The 26,085-nt window shown below is 41.3% G+C and overlaps 1 protein-coding gene across 1 annotated transcript in view; it reads left to right on the top strand.

The window, feature by feature from the left end:
• Positions 1-26,085, top strand: part of LOC115085338 (ethanolaminephosphotransferase 1-like) — a 195,156-nt gene that overhangs the window by 36,945 nt on the left and 132,126 nt on the right. The window contains exons 3-5 of the mRNA XM_029591240.1: positions 4,644-4,752; positions 7,695-7,769; positions 15,541-15,806. Of these exons, the coding sequence (XP_029447100.1) occupies positions 4,644-4,752; positions 7,695-7,769; positions 15,541-15,806 (450 nt within the window). The remainder of the gene's footprint in view (positions 1-4,643; positions 4,753-7,694; positions 7,770-15,540; positions 15,807-26,085) is intronic.

The raw sequence follows: 26,085 nt of genomic DNA, 5'->3' as shown, positions 1-26,085 counted from the left end.
CCTGTAACCTAGCTGATCCAGGTCCTCCATGTCTTGATGGCGCCTTGTCCTGTCTCTGCCTGATGTTCCTGATGTCTTCGTGTCTCTGCCTTGGATCTGAGCATTACAGTCGCCTGTAACCTAGCTGATCCAGGTCCTCCGTGTCTTGATGGCGCCTTGTCCTGTCTCTGCCTGATGTTCCTGATGTCTTCGTGCCTCTGCCTTGACCTTTGTCCTCGTCTGGTTCCTGAGCCTTCTGTCCTGTTGGGCCCTGGAGTGGCCAACAGGAGGGATTCGTCCCACGGGCTCTTGAGCTTCTGCCAGCCGAAGGGGCTTCGGATGTGAGTATCCCAGCATCGGAGTTCCTGCTCGCCTGGACCTTTCCTTCTTGCTTCAGCCCTTGCCCTGATGTCTTCAGTGTCTTGCTTCAGCCTGTCTTGGACGTCTGTTTCAGCCCCCGTCTGATGTCTTCTGTAAAGGACTCTGTCTGCCCTCGCCTCTGTCCGGCCTGCTGCCCATTGCCGTTCCCTGCGGCAGGTCCGAAAGGGCCGGGAACAGTCGGAGGACCGTTCATTAGTCAACTTCCCCGTGTTGGCTACCATGGGCGTGCAGGTCCGGCTGAGGGTCGGACTCCCTGCTTCTGTTCCTGCCTGCCTGGCTCACCATGCCTGCTCAGCTCACCTCCCACGGTGTGGCTGGGGCTCCTCCCTGGCTTTCGCCGTGGCCCAAGGGCTCACCACCCGCTTACGGTGACCGCGCCCGCGCGTGCTCGTAACACCCCCCCACCACCACAGAACACTCAAAAGGCTTCCCAGTGTAGATCAGGAGGAGGAATGTTGTTTAGCTCCCCCCACTCACTTAATACATAAGTGCTCATAGCTCAGTGACAACTCCCTGCATTTATTTATTTATTTTTATATTCCGGTGTTCGATTTTACATATCACATCGGTTTACATTCCAACAAAAAATGCAGGAAATCAAGCTTTACCTTTGTCAATACATTGAACAATAATAAACATGGAAATTGTTAACAAGGGAGATAAAAACAAGGAAATGGTTAACACTAAGTGGTGCACAAAGGGGAGTGCCCCTTTGTCGCGCCCCTTCGGCGTGCGACGCACGGCGCCTGCTGGCTTGGTGTCTTTCAACGGTCTGGTTCCGATTTGCTATGACGTCGGGGGAAGGGGCGGGTCTCACAATCATGGCTTTCCCCACAGTATTCTCTTCTCAGTTTCAAAGGCAGTTTTTTCAATTTTTTTTTTCTTTTCTACCTTGGATGTTACTCACTGCAACCTCCCACTGACTGACGTTTCAGCTGGCTGGGTCTAGGATGAAACATTTTGTCTGTGCTGGCCTGGGGTCCCTTGCCTGGGTCACAGAGGAAGACCAACAGTGAGTATTAGGCTGGGGAAACCCCTCTCTTGGTCTAGGGTGGTCCCTAGGTGGCCGGCAGGTTTTCTTTCAGGGAGGCCAGCGTTTGGCAGGGACCAGAAAACTGGCCTCCGCTCTCTGTCTCTCTCCTCTCTCTACCTTGCAGACCTTTCCTTTTCACAGTTAAAGCCAGCCCTGCTTTTACTAGTAAATATTTATTACCTTAGTTTGACTTCTAATTTGTATGGTACCGGTCTTATACTAATTGTAAAATCATACTTTAGATATGAGCACAAGAAACAAGTGCTACCAGTCTAGAAGAGAAGGCAAAAGAACACAATATTTTTCAAAATAAATGGAAGCAGAGTTACTGAATAGCACTATGTATGGCAAGGCTTCTTAGACCTGTCCTGGTAACCCCTCAGCCAGTCAGATTTTCAGGATATCCATAATGAATATGCATAAGAGGTATTTGCATGCATCAGTATATGCAAATTATCTCATGCATATTCAATGTGGGTATCCTGAAACTACAGTAAGTCAGATGTGGGATGTGTAGAAAGTTGGTTCTGATTGGAAAACAATTTTTGCCAGAAGAGACTGCTGTTCCATATACAGTGAAAGAAAGCTTTGGAGTCCTGCAAGTGTTTAAGATGAATTTTTTTTACATCTAACTGCTGCTTTGAGTCTTTTTGTTGGCAGATGGCCTATCTTATGATAGGATGGAGGCAGCGCAGCCTAGTTTCTAGTAGACAAAAGGCCATGGACAGGTTCTTGTTACTCATCAAGAACATTTCACTGGCACCATATGATTTACATAACAATGATGATTCAGACAAAATCGCATTAGCAAATCTAGCTGTGGGCTAGTCATCAAAGACTGTTACCGAATTTGAGCTTTCAGGGTTATTTTTCAACAGTGCGTGCAATTCAGCACATACACCTCGAGAGCCACAAACAGGTCTGGTTTTCAGAATATCCCCAAAGGATATGCATGAGATAGATGTGCATGCAATGCAGGCAGTGCCTGTTAAGTGAGAGCAGGGCGTGGAACCACTCACATTTTTAGTGGGTATATGAGGGGATCTCATCTGACATCTCTCATAATTGTTTAGATTTTATTCTCTGCTCCATCTTTCTTTCTCTCCTTTAAGTCCATCAATCCCCTTTCATGTTCTCTGTGACATTCTTCCTCTTCCCTTATGCCATCCTCTTCTGTGTCTTTCCATCTCTTAGTTTCTTCTACTCCTCTGCTCTCTTCTTCCCCTCCACCTTTTGTACTCACTTTCTCCCTCTCTGACTTGTCCTACTTTTTCCCCCCAGCTATTTGTTAAAGGGAATTTACATTCTCTTGAAGTTTTTTTCAGGCCAAGTTTGAGTTATTGAATTTTCAGAATGGAGTGTTACCAGTTTATTTACAAAGCAATTTAATTCCAGTCATTGGAAGCCCCCAAAAGGATCACGTAAAAAATGACTGACCTGAGCTGGCATGCAGTGATTTTGATAAGTTTAGAGAAGATGGGTCTGGTCATTCTCAAGTAATAAAGATTATGAAATGACTTTGCATTTCTTATCAGAAAATAAAAGTGTGTCAGTCTATTATTTTGTGTCTGATCTGTCATCTTTCTTTAACTTAATATTCTCTAAATTCTGTTTCCCTTTCCTCTTTGTCTTTCCCTGCAATAAAGGATATTTTCTTTTCTCTTTCCATGCCCTTTCATCACATTTTAATCTTGCCTTCTGTCCTTAGAACATAAGAACATAAGAAATTGCCATGCTGGGACAGACCAAGGGTCCATCAAGCCCAGCATCCTGTTTCCAACAGAGGCCAAAAACCAGGCCACAAGAACCTGGCAATTACCTAAACACTAAGAAGAACCCATGCTACTGATGCAATTAATAGCAGTGGCTATTCCCTAAGTATAATTGATTAATAGCCATTAATGGACTTCTCCTCCAAGAACTTATCCAAACCTTTTTTGAACCCAGCTACACTAACTACACTAACTACCTTCTCTGGCAACAAATTCTAGAGCTTTATTGTGCGTTGAGTGAAAAAGAATTTTCTCCGATTAGTCTTAAATGTGTTACTTGCTAACTTCATGGAATGCCCCCTAGTCCTTCTATTATTCGAAAGTATAAATAACCGAGTCACATCTACTCGTTCAAGACCTCTCATGATCTTAAAGACCTCTATCATATCCCCCCTCAGCCGTCTCTTCTCCAAGCTGAACAGCCCTAACCTCTTCATCTCACTTTCCCTTCTGAGTTCCTAATTTTTTTTCCTTTTACACCTTCCCTTTACACCCCCTAAACCAGTGGTTCTCAACCCTGTCCTGGGGACCCCCCCAGCCAGTCGGGTTTTCAGGACATCCACAATGAATATGCATGAGAGAAAATTTGCATACACTGCCTCCATAACATGCAAATTTTCTCTCATGCATATTCATTGTGCATATCCTGAAAACCCGACTGGCTGGGGGGGTCCCCAGGACAGGGTTGAGAACCACTGCCCTAAACTGTCTTTTGCTTTCTTCTCCTTCCATCTGTTTCTATCTTTCTTCTTCCCTTCCCTCTCCTCTCTTTTCTCACATTTCTCTAATCCTCTGTCTCTTTTCTCTTATCCTGAATACCCATCTCATCCATATTTGTCTTTCTTATTTCCACTGAAACTTGGTAAAATAAACTTCCATAACTGGGTGCTGCTACCTCTTCCTCTAGGGACTCCGAGATAATTCATCCCCATCTCATGACTGCTGCCTATGCCTGCAGGAGCCTGGCATTGCTGTCTCTTCGTCTGAGAAGCTGGTTGCCTGATTAAGGCAGTCCAGCACAAGATCACTGCCAATGCATGATGTGATAGCGAGCAGTGTGGGCCTGCTTGTGACCCAAAATGATCAGGGAGACAAAGTGTCAGCCTATGACTTGAGGGGCATGACCTGCAGCCCATAAGGCTTTAATTCTGTTTCTGTGCTGGTCAAACAGCTTCTGTCATCAGACTTTTCATGGATAACATTAGTCAGTGAGGACTGAGCCGCACTGATATCTGCTCTGTAATGAATACGTCTGGAGCTTCCTGTCCATCATTTCAGCAGAACAAGCGCATATGATCCAGGCATTGCATGACAGTCGCACACAGTCACCTCAATGATCCCCTTATCTCAAAGCTACTTTATTAACAGTAAGGATTCAGTAAAATATTTTTTAATGTCTAAAATACTAGGAAGAAAAAAAAACCACATTGTTTCTTATAATGAAAGGTGCTTCTTTGCATTTTTGTTTTGTTTTACAGACAGTGCCTCTTTGGATTGCTCCAAATGTGTTGACTTTTTCTGGATTTTTGATAATTTTGCTTAACTACTTTATACTGTCTTTGTACGACTGGCATTATACTGCCTCAGGTAATTATTTACAATATTTAATGACTGGCAATAGTTAATTATAGAAAATATTTCAGTTTGTTCTTTAATTATAAGGTAATTTCTCTATTTGAATTACCTACACCCTGGAGGAGCAGTAATAGTAGTTGGTCTTTTTTTGGGTTGAGTAGCAACTTGGTCATATTGCACTGTGATGGTTTGAAACTCACAGCCTATTTTTAAAACTGACAATCTCAGAATTTGAATGTGTAACGTTCTGGTTTCAAATCAGGACACTACTACTGAGCTAAAGGAGCAGCTCACTTAGCTGAGTCAGTAGAAAAACCCTGATCTACTTCAGCCAAGTTGCTTTTATCCAGACCTTTTATTACAAGCATCAAATGCATCACTAAATTACTTAAAACAAGTAAAACAGATGAAAAACAGATCAGTAATTACACTACATATATCAATTACAATTTATTTCTATTATAGTGAATTGAAATTTTAGAAAACAATCAATAGTGTGAAAAGTTAAAAAGGTTTCTTAAAAAGGTTCTATCATCCAAGAAAGAATCCTAGATGATGGATTTGTTTGATATCTGCTCATCTGTTCACTTACAATCTTTCCTTTTACAGTGTCATAGTCCTCTGTTGTCCTCTGACTTTCTATTCACTTCTTTGCAGCTAAGGATCCTCTACACTTATCCAATGCTTTTTGTTTTAATTGTTACTGTTTTTCCTCTACCAACTCAAATAGAAGGTTGTACCATGCATCTACCACCTTCTCTGAGAAGAAATATTATCTAATATTACTTTAGAGTCTACCACCTTTCAGTCTCATATCCTGACGTGTTCTAGAACTTCCTTTCTACTGAAAAACTCATTTCTTATGTATTGATTTATTTCCTGGAGGTGCAGTATTTGAATGTTTCCCCTCTCTTCATCTTCATGGTGTACAAATTTAAAGTCATTAAATCCAATTTCATAGGGCTTGAGGAGCAGCAACTATTTTGGTAGCCCTTCTCTGGACTGCTTCTCCTCTGTCTATATCCTTTTGGACTTAAAACCTCCATCATTGGACTCAACTGAGGTCTCACCAACACCTTGTGCAGAAGCATTATCATCCTCTTTTTTTGTATTGGTTCTACTTTTTCCTATGCACCCTAGCATTCCTCTGGCTCTGACACCCTGTATTAGTCAATTGCAACCTTGTAGACTAATAGGTTTATTGAGGCATAAGCTTTCAAATACAAGAGTCCATTATACATCTGACAAATTGGACTCTTGTCCTTTAACAGATTTATTGAGGCATAATAAGTTTATCTATAAGGTGCCAATGATGTATCAAAAATAAGCCAATAAAATCCACAGCCTCAAAATATGAACTAAAAAAAAAAATGCGGATGGATGCAAAACATCTCAAGCAGAACAATATTCTCTCTCTCTCTCTTTCTCATAAACTGCCTACAAACAAAACATTCCTGACGGCTTTATAGCAAGATAATGCTTGATGTTGGTGGCACCTCTTATGACCTGCATGTGGACCATCTTATACAAGAAGAGGGCAATTCTGATACTGCCTGCAGTGCTTGCAGGCCCATGGGGACTTTGTATTGATAGGTCTGCAAGCTCATTTTCAAAGGGGAACCTCCTTTTTCAAAGTACAGGTGATGCGAGCTCCATGGTGCATATACCATGGTGACTTTTAACTGCCTATGGTGGGAGGAGGGGAGGGCAGTGGCAGTTTTCAAACTAGCGGGCCGATTCAGTAAAAACGTGGGAGAGCGGACGAACGCCCGCTCTCCCGGCGTGCGCACCGGCCACTTGCTGGTGCGCACGATGCAGTATGTAAATGAGGTGGTGCGGTAGAAACGGGCAAAAGGAGGCGCTAGGGACACTAGCGCGTCCCTAGCGCCTCCTTTTAACCCGGAGCGGCGGCTGTCAGCAGGTTTGACAGCCGATGCTCCGTCGGTTCTCGAACCCGCTGACAGCCACAGGCTCGGAAACCGGACGCCAGCAAAATTGAGCATCCAGTTTTCGGCCTGACAGCTGCCGGCCCAATTTAAATTTTTTTTTCTTTTTTTACTTTTTACACCCTTCGGGACCTCCGACTTAATATCGCTATGATATTAAGTCGGAGGGTGCACAGAAAATCAGTTTTTACTGCTTTTTTGTGCACTTTCCCGGTGCCGAAAGAAATTAGCGCCGACCTTTGGGTAGGCGCTAATTTCTTAAAGTAAAATGTGCGGCTTGGCTGCACATTTTACTTTCTGTATCCCTCGCGCATACCTAATAGGGCCCTCAACATGCATTTGCATGTTGAGGGCGCTATTAGGTGCCGTGGGTTGGACGCGCGTTTTCCGTCCCTTACTGAATAAGAGGTAAGGGAAAACGCACGTCCAAGAGCGGGCTAACAGTGCTAACAGTACAGTGCGCTCCGTCGGAGCGCACTGTACTGTATCGGCCTGTAGGTTTGCTCCTTAAGACACCACAGAAACATCCATTGTTTCGATGTGAAGTGCTCCTTTCAGGCAGTTCAACAGTTGGAAGAATTTTCGTTAAGTTGTTTTGATTGATTAGTGAAAAAGGGCCGGTGAGTGGCATCTGCTGTCAGCCAAAGTTGCACCTATCCTCGCTTTCCAGCGTAACATGGCAGCTTCTTCTCTCCCTCCAGTCCTGTCCTGTCATTGCTAACTCTCTAAATATGCAGTGCGAGTCACGTGAATGTTGGAATGATTATTTATATAGTAACATAGTAAATGATGACAGATACTAAAGATCCATATGGTCCATCCAGTCTTAATTGATCTTCCTTTATTTTGAGCATATGCTGCCTTGGTCCTGAAATGCAGGGACTGCTGTGTTGCTAATTATATGCTGAAACTACAAAATTGTAAATTTCTGACACAAATATGCCTCTGTATAGAAGATGAATCATATTCTTTTTTTCAGCTTTTGTCTGTTTTGTTTTTTTTTTGTAGGTCCTGGTCATGAACATGTTCCAGCATGGGTATGGCTGTTTGCTGCATTCACCACCTTCTGTGCCTATGCTTTAGGTTGAGTATTAAGAAAAGGAAGGGTTCGTCGTCAGTCCATATTAAACAAATGCATTAATAAATGTGTTCAATGCACAAGAATTAATGATGTATTTCCATGTTTGCAGAGAATGTCAATCTAAGCGCACAAACAACCTGAAGTAGGTCGTTTGGTGATCACGGACTGAAATTTTTTACTGTTCATTCCTGGTTATAGATTTGCTGATTTCCATGTTCTTTTTCTTTTTTTCTTTTTTTTTATAAAAATTCCTTTTCTGTGTTTTGTAATGGTAATCTTTCATAATATTTGCTTTTCATGTTTACATTTACTTAATGGGATGCATAAAGATCTCATTCATTGCAAACTGAATAAATGTTTCGACATTTTATGGAATTCACTGTATTGCATTTTAAATTCTTTTGAAAATCCTTGCATATCCTTAGATAATTTACATTATCTGGTCAGAAGCAGCCAGAAGCATTCCTTAGTCATAGAATAGGGCTAAGCAAGCACTCTGAGGCCGATAGTAAAAAAAAAGCTGTGCTTCTATAGTTAGGCTCCAATGTTCAGCTACAGATAAGAGCTAAAGGAGCGGATTTTAAAAGGCCTGCGTGCATAAATCCCGGGTTTTACGCGTGTGGCCGGGCCTTGTGCGTGCTGTGCGAATTTTCAAAGGGGCCCAGCCACGCATGATTTTCAGTGATGACAGGTACACAAAGATGAGATTTGTGCAATGTACTCTTGATCTAGCTTGATTCACTCTCTGCCTAGCTGTTATCAAACTAGGTTGAGAGTACAATATACAAATCTCATCTTTCTGTATCTGTCGTCATTCCAAATCACATAAAACCTTCACTAATGCCTACTGTGCTGTTCATATCTCTGACTGTGCATGTAAATCTGCCCCACAAAACCTAGGCCACCACCAAAACCTCACCCCGAGTTCAGAATGGTCCCTCTTACAGTGGTATAAAAAGTTGACTAATTTGTGTGCCTCACTAGAGGGGCTCGTGCTCTCTCTCTCTCCCTCCAAAAATTTGCATACACATCTCACAATTTATTTATCTAATGTGATTTGATAAATGACCCTCTATGAATCCTAAATTTAAACCAACTATTTATCTATAGCTTAGATTTAGGGACCTAATTTAAGTGCATAGTGTGAAAATCAGTGCTAAGCAACAAATGTTTTCTGCCCTTGCCCTAACTCCACCCTCATAGCCACCCAACTTATAGGAGCATAAATTTAGGAGCTCTAGTAAATGTTCAAAAGGGCCAAGTTAGGAGCCTAACTCACAAAGTTGGGCACCTAAACGTTTTGCAAATCAACCCCTCAATGATCACAACATGACACTTTGCAGTTAATGCTCAGCACTAGGGATATGCATTGGTTTTATTCGTTTAATTCGTTTCATACATTTCCCATTACATGTCAATTAGATGTGCAGTCGTTTCATATGTTTCATACGTTTTATATTACATGCTTATATAGGAAATGGATGAAATGAATGCACATCCCTACTCAGCACTTCCATGCGAAAAAACTCAGGGCTGGTAACATCCTTGGATATCTCTTTCTCCAGGTGGCCTGCAGTACCTTTCCAAAGGGAGGTGGATGCATGCTCCTCCTCCATCCTGGCAGCAAAGTTAACAAAGTTAGCAAAGCTTAAGGAGAGGATATTTGCCATCACAACTGCAGGGAAAGAAGGGAGGAGGCAGATTAGCAGAAAATTGATGATCGACCGGTAGTTGGCCATAGCATTCCCAAATTGTCCTTGGGAGATCCTGGTCCCTACCTGCCACTCTGTGGAATACAGTAAGCAAACCAGTCAATGTGTACATGTAGAATATTTTTGTAGATGGGTCTAGTGATTTATACTTTTTGAAAAAAAAAATCTCTGAAAACTATACTGTGGTTAGAAGAGAAATCACAAAATATGGCTCTCCTTTTTTATATATTTTTTTAAATTACATTTCTAAACATTACATCAAGATATCTTGAGATTAGCAAATAAGAATTCTGATGCTGTAGTAAATACACAGAAGAAAGAGCAAATATATTTAAGCATCGGTTTCTCAATAGCCTACCAAAAAAAAAATAAAATAGGGGGACTTCTTTGAAAATACTATAAAGGATTGCACTAATGAAAAAGAAAACTGACAATAAGCCAAACCCTTCATGATTCCAAGGGTATACCCAGAGAAACCAACCAGTCATCAATAATTACTAGGACCACTCAGACCAACCATGTTTTTTTCATTTAGGAAAAAATATAATTGTGTGCATTTAAGAAATATATGATGCATTTTCAATTTTGACAATACATTTTATAAAGATAGTGAATTACAATATCCTTGCCTAAAGACCAAATCTCTTGTCTCATTTCCAAAAATGTCTTCCTATGTTCTTGGGTTTTCCTGGATACATCCGGGTATATCCATATCTTCCCATCTAGGAAGAGATTCCCCAATTGTGGAAACAGGTGCAGGATAGAATCCTTGTCTTGAGCAAAAACAAATGATACCAATAAAGTTGCTCTCTTAATTCCTTCCTTGGCTGACCTTTCCAAGAAAGAAGTAAAATCCAAACTATCCCCAGTTGATTGAATCTCTTTCTCTCCACCTTCTTTTCTCCAGGTAAATAATAAACCTTATCGAGTGAGAGAATAGAATTTTCTGGAATTTTCAAAATTCCATTCAAGTATTTCTTAAATAAATCCAATAGAGATGCAGTGGACATTTTTGGAAATGTTATCAGCCTTATCTTAAGATGCCTTGTAAGGTTCTCCAGGTTTTCCAGCTTCCTACTAACAGCCATCTTATCTTTCACTAAAGATAAGATAAGATAAGGTTAACCTTTCCAGAATTGCTTTCAATTTCCTGAAACTGACTTTCTAACTTGGACTCTTGAGCCTATATTTGCAGGCCAAATTGAGAGGTCAAAACAGTTAAGGAAGAAATAGCGTGATGTAATGAAGCTACTCTGATCCAAATAGAATAAAGAATAAGATATCTGGCTTCACCAAGTAGGGAACCATGAGGTTGATTTATGAAATGGGGGGGTTAGAAGATGTCACCATTTCACTCACCCCCCTGTGCCAAAGCTTCCTCCTGGCTGAAGCTCCTTGAGGCTGCCCCTACTGCTCCTGCTTCAATGTTTTCTTCTTTTGCCTGCAGCTCCCAAAGCTCTCTCCTCTCCGAGCCACCATATTGTTCAGCTTTTGTGGGCTCTACGAGTCATGTTCCTCAAACCAGCAACTGTGATGGGGTTCGACTCTCCATTTCCTCCTCCACGAGTTAGCTGGGAAGGGGTGATACAGAAGTCCAGGTTAAGAGAGAGATCAGTCCTGGAGCTGGAAGGCAAATGCTCTGCCTTCTGCGCTGCCCTGAACCTCGGTCATTTAGTGGATTGCATGAAGCTGGAATTGAAGTCTTTGCACTGGTTTCCAGTTGTATGGCAAGTAAAATGTAAAGTGGCCATTATTAGACATAACGCATTAAACAATCTGGCACCTTTGTGTATCAATTCTGCTCTGAAAATATATCAGCTTTCTCACAAGTAGTCTTAGCCTTTTGGAAGAGCCATCTCCCAAGTTAGTGTATCTGGATGAAGCTCGTGAGAGGGCTTTCTTAGTTGCAGGTCCCATCTTCACTATACTCTATGCCACGTCATAAGTTTTTGGTTTTTTTTTAAGAAATAGCTAAATACACATTTCTACAGGCATTTGAATGCCCAGGGCTGTAAATAGATACAGTTGTCCTCATAAATTTACATAAACTGGCAGAATTTGTAAAATGTGTAGTAGCATTTTAAGAAAACATGAGTGACCAGACAAACCACATCTGTTATTTTTAATGTGTTTGAAATTAAACTATTATGCATTAAAGAATAGCACAATTATTAAACAAACCATAGCAATAAGGGAAATAATAAAATGGTCTTGTTCAAAAGTTTGCATACCCTTAGCTCTTAATATCGTGTATTGCCTCCTTTTGCATCAATGACAGCTTGCAGTCTTTTGTGATAGTTGTGAATGAGACCCTTTATTTTCTCATGTGGTAAAGCTGCCCATTCCTCTTAGCAAAAAACCTCCAGATCCTGTAAATTCTTTGGTTGTCTAGCACGAACTGCATGATTGAGTTCCCCCAAAGTGACTCAGTGATGTTGAGATCAGGAGACTGAGATGGTCACTCAACAACCTTCACTTTCTTCTGCTGCAGTCACTGAAGGGTCGACTTGGCCTTATATTTTGGATCATTGTTATGTTGGAAAGTACAAGTGCAGCCAAAGCACAGATTCCTGGCTGATGAATGGAAATTCTCCTCCAATATTTTCTGATTAGATGCTGCATTCATCCTGCCATCAATTTTGACTAAATTCCTTGTGCCACTGTAGCTACCCCCCCTCCCCCCCAAAACTGCAGCGATCCACTGCCATGCTTCACAGTAGGGATGGTGTGCTTATCTTCATAGGACTTGACTCCTCTCCAATCATAGCTTTTATTTTTGTGACCATAAAGTTCAATTTTATTCTCATCACTCCAAATTATTTTGTTGGAGAAGTTTTGAGGCTTCTTTAGGTGCTGTTTAGTGTAATGTAAACGGGCTGTTTTGTGGCATTTGTGCAGCAATGGCTTTTTTTCTGGCAGCTCTACCATGTAGCCCATTTTTGTTAAAATATCTCCTTATTGTTTATGCTGCAACACTGACACAACTTTGTTTCTGAGAAGCCTGTATTTCAGCAGAAGTTGCTTGTCGGTTTTTCTTTGCATCTCAACAAATTTTCCTGGTAATTATGTCTGAAATTTTTCTTGGTCTACCTTGGTATTAACAAAACCCATATTTTTCCACTTCTTGATCAGTTTGAACAGTACTGATTGGTATTTTCAAATCTTTGGATATCTTTTTATATCCTTTTCCTGATTTATATAGTTGAACTACTTTTGCTCTCAGATCCTTTGATAGTTCTTTTACTTTCCCCATTCTTCAGTAACCACCAAAGACAGTGCAGCCCTGGATGAAATGTTCAAGGGTTTTTCTAGAGCTAAGAAATTAATTGACTATTTATACATAGACACTAATTATAATCAAACCTTCATTGCCATCTCAACCTGTGTGTGTCAACTTGAGTGTATATTATCAGCCCAAACATTCAAAGGTATGTAAACTTTTGAACAGGACTATTTTATTAATTCCCTCCCCATGTGCTAGTCTCGCTCTAATAGTGCATACTGCTACTGTTCCTAGTTATGTTATGTTATATTATCCAAGTTGTTTACTCCCTTGTTCATTGTAAGACATATGTTGTCATTGTTTTCTACTTGTTATAATGTAAACTGGAGTGATAAGTAATTCTGTTACCTGAACTTCGGTATAAAAAAAGTTGTAAATAAAATAAATAAATAAATACATTATTTCCCTTATTGCTATGGTTTGTTTAATGATTGTGCTATTCTGTGATACTTAATAGTTTTAATTTGAAACATATTTAAAATAACAGATGCGTTTTGTCTGATCACTCATGTTTTCTTAAAATGCTTCACATCCATGCCTGGATATGTAAACTTCTAAGTACAACTGTATTTATGATTTTACATTCATCTGATTATGTAAATTTGTTGGTGGTTTTGGTCATTGTTGTTTTATATTATTTTAATTATGAATGTTTTTATGTAACTCACCACCAACGGTGGAGTGTGCAAGTAATACATTGTGGCCGACCCTTCAGTTAGCCATCGGATGGCCCTAGGTCCCTTACCATCAAGACTAGTAACAGTGTAGTGGGATTTTCCATTCCCTTTTCAGTCTCTCCAGTGAGCTGAATGTGATTGGTTATCCCAAGGGCATAAGGTGGATCTAAAGGTAGAGCGAGAGTGTGGTCATTTTGAGTTGGCTCTTGAAGAGTAAGGAGCTGTTTTTCCTTTCACCCTGCTGAGTTTGGACCCACTAACCCAACCTGATATTTTTTCTTGGAGATTTCATACAGTACGTTCCCTGTCTGAGAGAGTCTGCCTCAGTTTTGGGAGAGGGAGAGATTTTTGGAGATTTTGGTCAGGTTTTTTATAACTTTTCTTGTTCTGGAGAATACCCTCTGCTTTGGAGAGGGACAAGCCCCAACCCAGAGAGCAGGGGCTGGAAACCTGTGAGCTACCCATCTACTCCCTGGAGGAAGTAAGACCAGCACTACCCTGCGTAGGATATTTTTGAACTTAGAGCATTTTGAATTTTCTCCTTTTTGTTAGTGTCAAAGTTGTTTTTTTTTTTCTCACCCTCTTCACAACTTGGAGGGGAAACAGCAACCTCCCCCACCCTTTGCTATACATCCAACTATGTAGTTAAAGTAAAGCTGGCAGCTTATAATGCTGTAAGATAGAAGGTCCCAGTGATACTCACTTTAGTTCATTTATTTATTTTACAATTTTTATATTCCTACTATAGTGAAATATATCCTTCTAAGTGGATTACAGCAAAGAAAAAACAATTGAACAACAAATAAAATCAGTACAAGACAAACAACATAGTTCTGCAAAGACGAGGGCTAAAAGTGCAAATGAAATCAGATTGTGCATGTACAAACATCGTACAGTTTTAGGAGGAGACATTTATGCACATACACCCATGTTTTTTATGTGTAGAAATTACCCCCATAAAGACAAACATGGTCCACCCAGTGTGCCCGTTTGAGGCATCCACTTCGGGGAGATGTTCATATAAATTGCCACATGGACGTCAACATCAGCTCGCCCCCTTCCCCATATCTTTTACCCGACCCTGCAATCTTATCTAGCACTGCCTACCATACCTCACCCAAGCATGCCCAGAGTTTGCCATAGTGAGGGTGACCACCACCTCTGTTTTAATTTCTCACAAGACCAGCACTTAAGCCAACATCCAGGCTCCCTTTTATGTCTTATTACCAAGGTTTGTAATAATGTACACAGCCACCAAGGTTAGTGAGACCGCTGAAAAAAAAACAAAAACAACTTGTCTCCTCATGCTCTTTGAAGTTTAGGTTGTAGCCATGGTCCTTTCATGCAAGTCACACTAGCCTTTCTGGAAGCCCGATGCAGTTGTCCTATTGCTGTTTAGGGTTGTAACGGTTGCACCATACAGGCTACTCCAGTGCCTTCATGGAAGCACAAAGCAATCATACCACGCCCCTTTCACACTCCTGCCCGGAACTGCTCTAATGTGCAACTCAGGACTGCTGTGCTATTTCCGTACCTCACTTTGAAATGCATGGTATGGCTAGGTCTCCTGCAATTATCACAAGACCCGCCGATTTATAACTCCAAGCGGAGTGCAGTGATGGAGACTCACCTGTCTAAACAGTGCCTCGGGGTTACACCTCCTGCTGCCACAAGCAGGAGGGACAAAAGGAATGAAATGGGAGGCCTTAAAGGGAGAAAGCAAAGAGAGAGCAAAGGGGAAAAGGGATAAGAGGACGTGGGGATAGGAAAGTAGTTAAGGGGAGGGGGAGAGGAGACGCAGGGGAGAGTAAAGGGGGAAGGAGTTGAGGAGAAACAGCTGGCATCACTGGTAATGGGAGGGGGACTTGTAGCCTGTGCTGGGAGGATAAGAGGTAAGAAGAGGAGCATAAGCAAATTTGAGAGGAGTGGGGGTCAGGCAGACATGAACTGCTTTTCTGAAGGCTAGGGCAGGCTGTTTTAGGTTCCCAATCTGTCTTTGCCTAGGACTAATGTTTTTTAAACAACTGTACAGCACAGAACTTAACGATGACAACAACTTTTTCTCCATGCCCTAAGATAGTTTTCTTGTTCTGTATTGCAGACTCTGTTGATGGGAAGCATGCCAGAAGAACTCAGTCCAGTAGCCCTTTGGGAGAGCTCTTTGACCATGGACTGGATAGCTGGGCTGCCTCCGTCTTTACCTTCTCCCTGTTTTCTGTCTTTGGCTGTACAGGACAGACAGGGATCCCTGCAGCCAGGATGTATTCAGTTTCCTGTGTCATTCTCTTTACCTTCATGCTTTCGCACTGGGAGAAATATAACACCGGTGTGCTCTTCCTTCCTTGGGCATATGATGCAAGTCAAGTGGTAAGTTCTGCTTCCTCATTTTAAATCAATATTATGGAGATGCTGAGATACATAGATTGGACAGTATTGGATAACTGAATTTTGTAATATTGCTATTAGAAATAGTATGGATTTTTAACAAATATATTTACAATTAGAGATGGATTCAAGTTTAAATCTTGCACCGGCAACCTTTGGCATCAAGGAACACACAAAGGGCAAGGTTGAATGATTTCATATACACCATATAAAAAAATGTGGGAGTTATACCTTCTGCAATTGTGGGAAACTGAAACAAAGAAATAAATAACATGGCTGCCCAGAAATTGCAATACAAATCTTACAGTGAAGAAACCCAGTGCCTTCTACGGCCCAAAGGGCATGCCTAGAGCTGCATCACTGCTGTGGGAATTGGACACGATTTTTCAACAGCTTTGGATATATATAGCATATAGAATATTTAAAATATTTTTCAAGGGTTGGTCTATTTATGTATTTATTTATTTATTTTTAGAAGCATTTATATCCCACTCCTCCAATAAATGTCTGGGGCAGGCAACAAAAGGAATAATAAATTTGTTAAAAATTCCCCAAAACCATAATAAACAAAATATTAAAACAAACAATATAACCTTACAAATCAGGTCAATCCATAAAAGGCTAGAAATTCACAACTCAGAAAACAGTGGATAGATTAATCAATATCAGCAAAGGCGAGGATAAATAGGTTTTAAGGAGTTTCTTGACTTCCTTTATATCTGTGGTAAGCTGAATGATACAAGGAAGAGAGTTCCATAGAGTAGGACCATAAATTAAGAAGGAACATCCACATGTAATTGAGGGATGGGCTAGTTTTGGAGAGGGAACATCTGGGAGGAACTTGCTGGTGGAGAGTAAGGGACATGAAGGATTGTGAATTCGTAAAGTAGATTCCATCCAAGGGGAGGAAATATTATGAAGCAGATTGTGAATAATTATGACATTCTTATATTGGAGGCGATATGAGTCTAGTAACCAGTGCAATATTTTAAGTATTGGTATAATGTGTTTATATATCTTTATGCCTGTTAATAAACAGGTTGCAGCATTTTGAATAATCTGAAGGGGTTATAAAATAGATAGAGGTAAGCCTGGATATATGGGCTAATGAATCCAAGGGCTAATGAATCCAAGGGCTAATGAACTGGATCCCAGTTCATTAGCCCTTGTTAATTGTAACTGCCTCTCTTCATCACGTTATTTTTGTTTTTGGTTGTATTATTCGCACCCCTGTTTTCTGTAAACCGACATGATGTGAACGAGTTCATGAATGCCGGTATAAAAAAACCTTAAATAAAATAAATAAATAAAATATAAAGAGTTGCAACAATCAATTCCTGGCAAAATGAGTGTTTATAGAACCATTTGAAAATTGGAAAACTTAAAAAGAGGTTTTAGATAACTTTAATTTCATGAATGAACTTTGAATAACAGATTTTGTTTATGGAATCATAGATAGTGGTATATCTTTATAAATTCCTAAATTTCAGACTTTCTGTGATCTGAGAATTGTATTGCCACAAAAAATAACAGATGTAGGAATGAAGTACAGAGAAGGTGTTGCAAATGTGAACCCTTAGGCCAAGGGGGAGTTGGTGCTTCCTGCAGGGAGGAGCCCTGCAAGTCCTCACCATCGGAAGGAAGAGCGAACTGAAGCAGAGACCCAACTGGAGCTTCACTAATACCAGCTCTCATTCCCCTTAGTTTGAACCCTCGGGTGCTTGGTCAGCTGGACTTAGGCGCAGGCCTCTGTGGAGGTGAAGATCCGTCACATAGAAGAAGTTGCAGGCTAGCATGGAGAAAGTGGAGTCAGGGCAAGCAGCAGTCAGGATGGGCAGCAGGCAAATGGAGTCAGGTGAGGGCTATAGTCAGAGACAGATGGAGTTCACTCAGTGTTGATGTTTAGATAGTGGTCAGGGCAGGCAGAGGTCAAGCAGTATCAAGTTCCAATATGAGATAAAGCCACAGTCCATTCTGAAGTAATTCAGAAATCTGATCCGAGGTCAAGCCAGAAATTCAATCCAAGGAAGACAAGGGACCACAGGAGCAAGACAAGGTACCACAGACAGATGGGAGAAGACTGACCACGAGGGTAAGAATTCAAGATGAAGCCAAGTGAACAGAATTGAGATCAAGACACAGGTACTCAGGAACAGGAACCAGAAACAGAAGTCCAGAATCAAGAGCGTTGAGGCAAAGCACTTCTCAGAAGAGACAACCTATTGCTAAGGCGTTAAAGGGTCATCCAGGAAGACCTTAAATACTGAGCAGGCTATGATATCATCAGGAGGTGCTTCTGCTGGATTCCCACCACTGGCACTTTAAATTGCCAGCAGTCAGTGCACGTGCTCCCTAAAGGGAATGGGGCCAGGAACGGCGGTGTCCTGCTGCAAGTACTGCACAGTGTGCTGTCAGGCCATGGTGTGGCCTGCTGCATAGGGAGGAAAAGGAGGCTGGGGCTGAGGCACCAGAAGGCTCTGTGGGCAGAGGTAAGAGCAGTGGTCCACGGGACGGACCCATGGGCTGCCAAACACAACAGAAGGCTCACCTAATATGAAGATTTCACTTTTACTCATTTTTAGTATAAGATTATTGGAATAAAGCCAACTTCTTATGGAACTCAAACAAAGTGAAAGGAATTGTGAGGTGACCAACCATGTTGATCTGATTAGAAAAACATCTGCATAAAGCTTGTATGATACTCCTAGCTGAGCAAGTAAGCAACATAACGGAGTAAGGTAGATAGTGAACAGAGCTGTGGAAAGCGCCGAGTCCTGAGGTACTTCAGATGTTAATGGATGCCAATATGATGAAAATGTACCAATCTTAACTTGCTGAGCACATGCTGATGTTTTCTGCCTCTCCTATCTGGATTTTTTTCATCAATGCTCTGTTCTCAGTCTTACTTCTGGTTTCATCTTATCTGTTCTTCTGATTCATTTTCCTGGTTCTCCTTTCCCATGCTGTATTTCCTTTTGTCTTTCATCATCTTCTTCTGTTTCTCTGCCTTTCCCTCTGTCTTTTTCTAATCCTTCTCTCTCATGTCCCTTCTTTCTGTGAGTCTTATTCAATAAATATTTTTCCATAGCCTCAGAAAAGGAAATATAACTTTGGAATAAAGCCCTCTATTTTCTCCTTATATCACCACTTCAACTTTTATGATTCCTTGAAGCTCTCTCACTATCTTGTATGTCCTTATACCCCTCCCTTCATGTCTGTCACCCTCCCCCTCCCCCTCTCCCACCACCACCCTAACTCTCACCCATTGCACATTCTCAGTCCTCCACCTCCCCTGCCTTTGATTTCTCCTGCTTATGAACTCTCATTCCATCCCGCCTACATCTCCTCCTTTGTAGGTCTCATCTCTGCCACCTTTATAATCCATCTCCCCTACTTCCCCTCTCCTGCTCTCAACATCCATTCCTTCCTTATCTATCTACCTCTTCCAGTCCATCTTCCCCTCAATGCCTATCTCGCTTCACTCTGTTCATTTTCCCCATCTCCTGATTTACCTTTCTTTTTCCCTCTCAGCCTACCTCCCCCTCTCCTGCATTTATCTCCTCACCATCTCCACTCTCTGGGTTGGGCGTGGAGGAGGGGAGTGATAGGTTGCAATCTGCTATGGAATACAAGAACTGTAATGCATGGTCCATGGCAGATCATTCAGCAGCATGTAATGCAGGAAGAACACATGCCTTTGGTCCCTTGAGTTTCAGTCTGCCACATCCTAGGGAACGGATATGGAAGAGTGGTTCCTGCTTGTGGGTCCTGGATTCTAGGTTCCAAGAAGTTGGGACTTGTCTTTTGTGGATGGACTCCATCTGGCTGCATGTGCTCCTCTTCTATTTATGTGAGTTGAAGTAGGCTGATAAAAAGTGTTCTGCTGAGAGGAGATAGGAACATTTAGAGGTAGATTTTAAAAGGGTTACGCGCATAAGTTATGCGCGTAACCCTTTCAAAACCCCCCTGCGCGCGCCGAGCCTATTTTGCATAGGCTCGGCGGCGTGCGTAAGTCCCGGGGATTTGCTAGGGGGCATGTCGGGGAGCGTGTCGGGGGTGCGGCGTGACGTTCGGGGCGTTCCAGGGGCATGTCGGGGGCGTGGTGATGGCCCGGGAGTGTTTCGGGGTCGTGGCCGAGAAATTATATAGCATACCAGCCAGACCATAAGAGTACCAACACCAAGGACTTGAACAGCAACAACTTTACCTATGAGAAAGCAAGACTGCAAATATAGAACACAGTACACTTACTATTGGAAAAACAAAGAAAGTCAGACTGCTCTAGATTCCTACACAGAATCTACATCCTAGTTAGCAGAATCCCTCACCTCTGTTAAACATGCAGATTGCAGACTGACTCATCTAATACAGAATAAAAGACCATAAATTATAAATAAGCATACAGAGAAAAAAATGAAATTCCAAGAAGCTGGAGGGAGAGGGGGAGGTGTGGCAGGATGGCAGGGCCAGATAGAGCATGCCCTCTAAACCTTTTCAATTACATGGCACTTACTTTGATTATGTTATGTCTGAATGTTGAAATTTAATAATTTATGGATTTTTATTTATTGTGTTTTTATTTTTTATTATAGTTTTTTGTAATTTTAATTAAATTTTATTTTTTGATTTATATTTTTGTACACCGTTTTGACTAAACCTTGTTTGTAAAGGCGATATAGAAACATTTTTAAATAAATAAAGAAATAAATGCCATATTTCTGGCTTGGATTGGTGGTGGCTTTGATTGCCAGGGTTGAGGGAAAAGCAGCAACAGGGAATGGTGATGAGGAATTTTAAGTACCAGCTCCTTACTCTGCACTCTCCTCAAGCAGCAAGCAAATGTGGCTGTTATAGAATGCATAGGCTTGCTATGTCAAATCTTTGGTGACACACCTTCCAACTCTTGGTGACACATTGGTTGAGAATCACTGCTCTAGCCATTAGGGATCCTCTGTGCTTATCCCATGCCGTTTAGAATTTTATTACTGTTTTTGTCTTCACTATTTCTTCTGGAAGGGCATTCCATGCATTCATCACCCTTTCCATAAAAAATATTTCCTGATGTTTCTCTTGAGTCTGCCTCTTGGAGTTTAATAACTTGATCCCTAGATCTTCATGTTCCTTTCCTTTTGGAAAAGGTTTGATTCTTGTACAGTATTAATACTTCTCAGGTATTTAAAAGTATTATATTTCTTCTGACTGTTCTCTCCTCTAAGGTATACATAAATAGATCCTCAAGTCTCTTTGTTGGGTGCAGACCCCACACCATTTTGGTTGCCTCTCTCTGAATCGTTTCTATCCTATCTCAATCCCTTTTGAAATATAGAATACAGTACTCCAGGTGAAGCCTTACCAATGACCTCTATAGGGGCATTATCACCTCCTTTTTCTAGCTGGTTATGCCTCTCTTTATGCAGCCCAGCATCCCTCTTGCCTGAGTCACTGCCTTGTCACATTCCTTCACTGCCTTCAGATTATTAGATACTATCATCCCAAGGTCTCTTTCTTGGTCCATGCATATCAGTCTTATCGCCTCCTCCTTCCAAACACACATAGCTCCTTTGGACTACTATACTCTAAATGCATGACTCTACTTCTTGGCATTGAATCCTAGCTGCCAAACCTTCGACCATCCTCCATGTTTTTCTTAGATCACTTCTTATTCTCTCTACTCCTTCAAGAGTGCCCACTCTAAGCCATATCTTTTGTCATTTTCAAAAAGACTAGCCTTTCCTTCCAACTCCTCGGCAATATCACTCACAAAGATATTGAACAGAACTGGCCCCTTCTCTTCTCAGAGATAGTTCCATTTATCAATACGTGCTGTCATCTGTCAGTCAACCAATTTCTAATCCATTCCATCACCCTGGTACCTACTCCCTGGCTACTCATTTTATTCATGAGTCTCCTATAGGGGATTGTATCAAAAGTGCTCTTCTTTGATCTACTCATATAAAATGCTCTTCAAATTCTCTATCAATTAGACTTGCCTGACACAACTTTCCTCTGATGAAAACCATTTTGCCTCAGATCCTGCAACTCACTGGATTGTAGATAGTTCACTATCATTTCCTTCAGTAGGATCTCCATGAACTTTCCCACTTCTGAGGTATGGCTAACTTTACCTCTGCCAACCTCCTCTCTGTTACCACTTTTGTGAAGCAGAACTACAATCATTCTTCTCAAATCTTGTGGTACCACTTCAGTCTCAGGGATCTATTGAACAGCTTCTTTAGTGGACATGCCAGGACCACTGTGAGCTCCTTTGATATCCTGGGCTATTTTTAATCTGTCTCCATGGCCTTGTCAATTTTTAGTTTTGCTAGCTCCACCTAAACACTCACTTCTGTAACTGGGGTAGAATCTACTCCACACCTATGCGTACTCTTTACAAAATATCTTCTATTTAGTTACTGTTCTCTCGCCACAGATGTCTTTCTGCCTGTTATCCTGCTACACAGTGTCCTGCTACCACATCAGCCTTTTCTTTTTCTGTTGCTAATACTGCTGTCCATACTTTTATTCTGTGTAAAGCACTAGTCATCATTCCCAGCCCTCGAGGGCTACCAAGAGGTCAGATGGCTGCATTACCACTGGCTCCAGATCAGGTATGCCTGCACAGAGATACATACTATTTCATACCTACACTCAACTAATCCATGTAAATTGGGGTCATGATATGGCTACAAACTTGCCTCCACCAAGAATACTTGACACATGCCCTTCACATGGCCAGAATGCACATGACCAAATGTGTCCTACCTTAGTATTCAAAACTGGTATGTCAGATGATAAACAAAGGATGTAAAGATAACTTCCAAGAGCTTCCTACAAGTATTTCATCATTCCCAGATTGAGGCCACAGCCATATCAGATCTTGCTAAATAGTGAGTTTGTCAATATATGGCTCACCACATTCAATGACCTCCTGGAAACCTTCAGAGTATGGAAATCTATAATCAAAGGTGTAATTTCAGAACTGAACATTACTTCAAGTGAGGAGATTAACCTGTTGGTGAAATAGGGAACAAATCTTCAGAACGTGTAAAGAGGCTAAGGTCAATGTACATACATAATCCCTCAGTGGGCCTGAGCATTAGTGGAAAAGACTTGAACAATGTTATTGAATCCCAGAAGCAATTGAGAGTGCTCTGTTTAAGAGGACTGAGAATTTCCAAACATCTCAAAGATAATCACAAGCTGCAAGATCTTGGAGATCTACTACTGGAATCAGAGGCAGCCAAAGTCGACCCCCATATCTTCCAGACTTCAGCTATCTATACACTGCCTACAGAATAAGGCCAATCTTGAAGAAACTGCCATACAGCCTGCATGAAAAATGGGTTTCCCAAGGAATAAGAAATAAAATGAACAATAATGTTGCTTTTCTACCTTTCACAGTTTTCTCCAGGTTCATTTGGGACTTAGTGGTGATGAAAAATGATCCAAGTGTTATGCTTGATGCATCAGATGTGATCAGCCCAAGCTACCCCGGAATGAACAACCAACTAAAAGATATGGTAACATAGAAAAACCTGTAGCAGTACACAAAAAAAGAAGTTCCACCCATTGCATCTACACCTTCCTCCCTTCCAACTGTCTCAAAAAGAAGTTCCCAGATCCATATCCCCAGGAATATTCTGAATCTGAGCCTGAATATGGCATTCAGATAGCAGGCAATACCTCAGTGGATAGCACTTTTCTGTTGGGGTCTGACTCTGATGAACTTTTGCACCTTGATTAAGCTTTTTACCCCAATGTGCTACAAATTAACATTGGTGCAGAGGTATCTGATGCCAATGTCACTCTGGGAACTGGTCACAGGGCTTTTCTGCTGGATGCCCGAAGAGTCTCCAACAAGGGTTGGACATCAGTCTGCAAGGACACAGATGCTGCTGATGCTGGGGCACCAATACTTGCCATCTTGTGGTCCAAGACTTTTTGGATCCTTCTATCCAGCTACTACTTAAACTGTCAATGCCAATATAATTTGGGAATCAGCTGGAAAGGCCACATCTTCCTGGGTCATTTGAGTAACATCAGTGACTTATATCTGGACTTTTGGAAGCTGTTGCAATTCCCAAGAATAGAAACATAGAAACATGCTGGCAGAAAAACACCATAATACAGCCTCCCTAGTCTGCCCATTCACACCATTGTCCTCCCTCTGGAAGGTGGGGGATTCAAGGCAGGCCAGAATGTTCTGGCTCCCAGCATTGTATATTGATTGGACACTAATGCCAATGCTTCTTGGCCTTCTCCCAATGCATATGATTGGAATTCTTTGATGCCAATACCGAAGAAGTAGAATCCTGTACTCTCTTTGGGTGGGAGGAGCTAGACAATCTCCAAAATCCTTTTGAGCACTCAGTTTTGAAGGAGATTGATGCCCTCCCAATGTCCATGCACTACCAGCAGTCAGTGCAGCTCCTGGATCCCTTGATACCTATACCAATGGGCTGGACTTGACTCGCTCGAAGAGCTTTTTCATTGGCTCCAGCCAGGAACAATATACTCAAGGGGGGTCATCTTCTCACATAGTGAGCACCCCAAGACAACATGGTCCTCCTAGGCAAAGCATATATATCTTATGGGAATCTGTGATAGACACGATGCCATCACACCAGCGGATTTGGTTTAAGCCACTTGCCTTGTCCTTGGGCATCAGACAAAAATTCAACAACTCAAATGTACCAAAACCCCAACGGATGGTGCTCAATGCATCGATGTCAGTGCAGCTGGTGAAAAATAAAGGAAACTTTCAAAACAAGTGAAATGTCTACCTAGAGAGAGAGAAAGAAGGGGGAAAAGGCTGAGGCCCCACGTGAAGGTAATTTTTGACAATTTGGGAACTTTCCCAACTCAAAGCAGAAGAGAGAGAGAAACTGAGACCGAAGAGTCCCATGGAATGTCGAACATTGAAGGCAGGTCAGACCACACATGACCGGATGAGCATGCTAAAAGCTTTTAGAAGCTTTTAAGTAATTTTCTCATTCCAGGCTCCATTGAATTACATCACTCCAAGTGTGAAGACTTAACATCTTACTTGTTCGAGAAGCAAAAATCCTTTTCTTCTGTGACAGCAAAGAAACATAAGGAAACATCTATATTTCATAAACAGAACATCTCTAACCTTGAAATATATCTTAAAACAAGCCAGTCTCTATCAAGGTCTAATGCAAGAGTAACAATGAAAGCAGCAGGTATCGCTGAATCTAAATTTGACATCTGCAGAAAACCTGTCCGGTCTTGGCTAGCAAAAGACAGTTGCAAAGTTTGCTGCTTTCCTTTTAAAATGTTGGAGATTAATTCTTTTTTTCTTAACGCTTTATTTTCAGAATTTTTCAATATACATGCGAGGTAATAAATAGAAACTTTTATCCACTTAAGACCATTTATAGGGGACCTTTTCAGCTAAAGGGAAAGGGAAAAAGAAAAAAGAAACAGCACTACAATTAGAAGTATAACTCACTCTCATTTAATAAAATGGAAATACTACATTAAGGGAGAACAGGTAAGGGTCTTTCACTGTTTTGAAGAAATCCTTCCAACTGGTCTGGATCAAAGAAAATATATTTATTAACACCTATTTTCAAAATATACTTGCGGGGAAATTGTAAAAGAAATGATGCACCAATGTCACACACATTGCTTTTTAGCCAAAAAAGCCTTCTGTCTCAGTTGGGTCACCTTACTGACATCAGTAAAAACTGCTTTTCTGTACACCCTCCGACTTAATATCATGGCGATATTAAGTCGGAGGTCCCAAAAGTTAAAAATAATCCAAAATTTAAAACCGGATGCTCAATTTGAAAACCGGATGCTCAATTTTGCCGGCGTCCAGTTTCCGAACCCGTGGCTGTCAGCGGGTTTGAGAACCGACGCTGGCAAAATTGAGCATCAGCTGTCAAACCCGGTCAAAAAGAGGTGCTCGGGATGCGCTAGTGTACAGCGCGTACACTTGTACAAGATGCCTAATTATTTTCTCACTCTGGGAGTCAATATTATTTCTCAACATTTCTAGTTACTTTTTATCATTTTATATTCCTAAAAAAATCCAATGATATAAATAAGTTAATATGCATAGTATAAGACTTTAGTGTTATTTTATGTTATACCTTTCATCATCTGAACTTCCCCTATTGTTTCCTATGGAACAGAGACAAGGAGTTCAGAGTATATTTAAATGAAGTTGCATAGTGACTGACATGTGGGCAAGCACATTTAGCTTCTTTTTCTTATATCAAGCTTTGCATGTCCA

This window comes from Rhinatrema bivittatum, chromosome 2 (assembly GCF_901001135.1).
Source record: "Rhinatrema bivittatum chromosome 2, aRhiBiv1.1, whole genome shotgun sequence".
Classification (NCBI taxonomy): Eukaryota; Metazoa; Chordata; class Amphibia; order Gymnophiona; family Rhinatrematidae; genus Rhinatrema; species Rhinatrema bivittatum.
This window is presented reverse-complemented; position numbering and strand designations above follow the sequence as displayed.